The 3397-nt window shown below is 38.9% G+C and overlaps 1 protein-coding gene across 1 annotated transcript; it reads left to right on the forward strand.

Annotated features, from left to right (window-relative positions):
* Positions 1–1239: 1239 nt before the first annotated feature.
* Positions 1240–3065, forward strand: LOC131973655 (monocyte chemotactic protein 1B-like). Its single transcript, XM_059335705.1, has 3 exons — positions 1240–1367; positions 2361–2478; positions 2572–3065. The coding sequence occupies exons 1-3, from the start codon at positions 1301–1303 to the stop codon at positions 2684–2686; spliced, it is 300 nt and encodes a 99-aa protein (XP_059191688.1). The 5' UTR covers positions 1240–1300; the 3' UTR covers positions 2687–3065.
* Positions 3066–3397: the final 332 nt, after the last annotated feature.

Here is a 3397-nt window from a genome sequence, read left to right on the forward strand (position 1 = left end):
GACATTAATGAGCAGCACAGGGGCTCCACAAGGCACTGTTCTGGCTCCATTCCTGTTCACACTGTACACAGGGGACTTCAAATACAACTCTGAGTCCTGCCACATCCAGAAGTACTCCGACGACACTGCTATTATGGGGTGTATCAGGAATGGACAGGAATCTGAATATAGGGATCTGATGAAAGCCTTCAGTGACTGGAGTCACAAGAACTATCTCCTACTGAACACCTCAAAGACTAAGGAAATGATCATAGATTTCCGCAGGCTCAAGCCCCCCTTCAGCCAGTGAATACCTGTGGGGTGGACATGGAGGTGGTGCCAAGTTCTAAGTATCTAGGTGTATACCTGGATAATAAGTTGGACTGGTCCCTAAACACAGACGCTCTCTACAAAAAGGGGCAGAGCCGCCTCTTTTTCTTAACGGAAGCTCAGATCTCTTGACATCTGTAGTAAGATGCTGCAGATGTTTTATCAGTCTGTGGTGGTATTGTGTTGTTTTATGCTGCAGTCTGCTGGGGAGGCAGCATCACACACAGAGATGAAGGCGGTTGGACAGACTGGTCTAAAGAGCTGGTTCTGTGGTTGGAGCCAGGTTGGACACACTGGAGGAGGTGGTGGAGAGGTGCACTGTCGAGATGTTTGAGGCCATCCTGAAATCCGCTACACAACACCTTTATGGACCAAAAAAACAGCAGTGGACGTCTCCTCTCTCTCTGTTGCAGGACGGAGAGATTCAAAAGATCCTTTTCTCCTACAGCCATCAGGCTGTCTCATTCTAACAGAGCTAACAGACTTACTGAATTTCCCCTCGGTGATAAATAAAGTAATTTTGATTTTGATTTTGATTTGATTTGCTGCCTCTTTTGGTGTTAATTACATTTGTTTCATGCACCTGCTCCCAAAGATCTATTGTAGCTGTGAGATTGAGCAGAAAGTACAGTAGTTTTGCTCAAATTCACACATGCAATAAGTCATTACTTGGAAACCACGCTTGAAAAAGTACTTCTGCATTCAGACAGAACACAGCGTTGATCAGTGAATGTCAATTTGTTTAGGGAAGTGAAATGGTCAAACACACACCCATTTAAAAACTCCTACTCACGGCAAACTCCCCCACATAGAGATGGGCGATACTAATATGTCACTCATAGTGAAATCCCAAGATCGGCCTTCGGGTCTCCCCCAGCTGCTCCTAAACTGTATAAAAGTGGAAGCAGATGGAGTACACATTCACACAGCAAAAAGGACAGGTTGAGTTCCACTGACACATACTGCTACACAGTGAAGAACAAACTTCAGGATGGCTGCTGCTCGTCTCTCTCTGTCCGTGTTTGTGTTGATGCTGGCTGTCATCACTCTGAGTGAAGGTAAGAAGCACCTTGCAAAATTACATTCAATTAGTGTGTGAGAGAGGTGAGGAATTGTAATTACATGTTCAAAATGTTTAAGATTACACTTACATATATAATTGTTATATATGATTATAATTTAGTCTGATCAGTTAAAGTTGCTCCATATTTGCGGGATGTGTAAATAGACAAACTGGTATTATAACAATAACAATTTAATGAGGTGATTATATATGCATCTTGTGTTGTTGTCCCTGAGTAACCAAAGAATCTATTTAGCTTTAAAGGTTGAGAGATCCTGATTTAATGGATCCAGCACATACACTAGTTTTATAAAAGCACTGGGAAATTATTCCAGTAAGAGAAATCTACCTTAACCCTCCTGTTATGTTCGTTTCTCAGGAACAGCAATAATGTTTGTGGGTCAATTTAACCCGGGGCATGTTTAATTATCCAAAAGTGTAAGAAACTAAAACATCCCAAAAATAATAAATAATTAATAAATAAATTGTTTATATTTCATTAATAACTACATTAGGCTACTAACCATTTCATGGTTCAATGAGGATAACTCACTCGTTTTTCCTAAAAAAGCATGTTAAAACTTTTTTAATGTACACTGGAAAGACCTACATATAAATTCCAATGGTTTTACATGACAGCGATTTTTTTTATCTATTTTAATTTTATATATTTATTTATTTTTATGAAAAAATACTTTTAACTATGTTTTTTGTTTTTTTGTTTTTTTTATTTGAAATGGGTCAATTTGACCCGCAACATAATAGGAGGGTTAATATTAAACTGAGTATTTTCACAATATTGAACAGTGTGCTCTGTTAAATTCAACCAGTCCATATTCAAACAGCAAAATAACACACATCAAGATTAGATGACGATGGGCCTCATGCAGAGGAAATTAAATGGGGAACAAAGAAAGAACGAACCCATGACGTCTGTGAGTGTGTGTGTTTTGTTTTGAGTTGTTCATTTATATGTGTTTGTTGGCAGGTCTGCGTGGTTCTGGCCCAAAGAAATGCTGCTTTCGCTTCAATGAAAACAGCATACCGAAAGAAAGAGTGGTTGGGTACCACAAGACCAGTCAGCGATGCTCTAACCCTGCCGTCCTGTAAGTACACAACCTGAGAAATTTATAACACCAATATCATTATCTACATATGAGGGCTTGGAACCTGACCGCCTTGTTTATGTTTTTGTTCAGGTTGAAAACAGTGGCAGGACGTCAGCTGTGTGTCAGACCTTCGGCCGATTGGGTGAAGACGATCATCAACTACCTGGATGACAAATCTTTCCCAGGACAGGCATCCAACCTGTAACCAGGCAACACAATTACCACATAAAAGCCTGAACAATATCTTTCCGGTAATGTGTTGTGATGCTGCGATTTCAAACTATCTGCTGGAGGATAAGCATAAGCTACCTGTCCATCTATATGCAAAATATATAGTAAATATATACTAAATGTTGTTATGTTTTGTAACTGATAGATTTAAAAAAAAAAAAAAAAAAAATCTCGGATGAGACATATTTAAATATGCACCGTTTTCTACTTCTGCTAAAATTTGAACATTTTAATTTTATAATAAGCGACAATATGTGTATTTTTTGCTTAATTCAACATTCAGAGTCAGACCGTCACACTGTGAGCTAGTGAAGGGACAACAAAGCTTCCTGAACCATTTGTTTTATCTACTGAGCCCACTAGATGGCGCTCTTTGTTCAACAAAGGTCTTAAAACACACTCAATTACCATTTATAAAGCCCTTTTTTTTAAGCCAAGACCGCCATCTAGTGGTGTCAAAAAATAAAGCAAATCGTTCACGAAGCCTCATTGTCCCTTCACTCCTGTGAACTACTGTTGTTGTAATTATCTATTGTAATCTGAACTCTTTGACTACATTCACTTTAAAAGAGCAATACCTCCAAATTTCACTTGTCATCAGTAGAGTATAAGCTACGGGTTACACCACATTAACTGTTGTGGGCTCTTTGCCTTTTTGATAGTTAAGTAAAGTGATGATGTGTTT

The sequence above is a fragment of the Centropristis striata genome, chromosome 6 (genome assembly GCF_030273125.1).
Source record: "Centropristis striata isolate RG_2023a ecotype Rhode Island chromosome 6, C.striata_1.0, whole genome shotgun sequence".
In the NCBI taxonomy this organism is placed as follows: Eukaryota; Metazoa; Chordata; class Actinopteri; order Perciformes; family Serranidae; genus Centropristis; species Centropristis striata.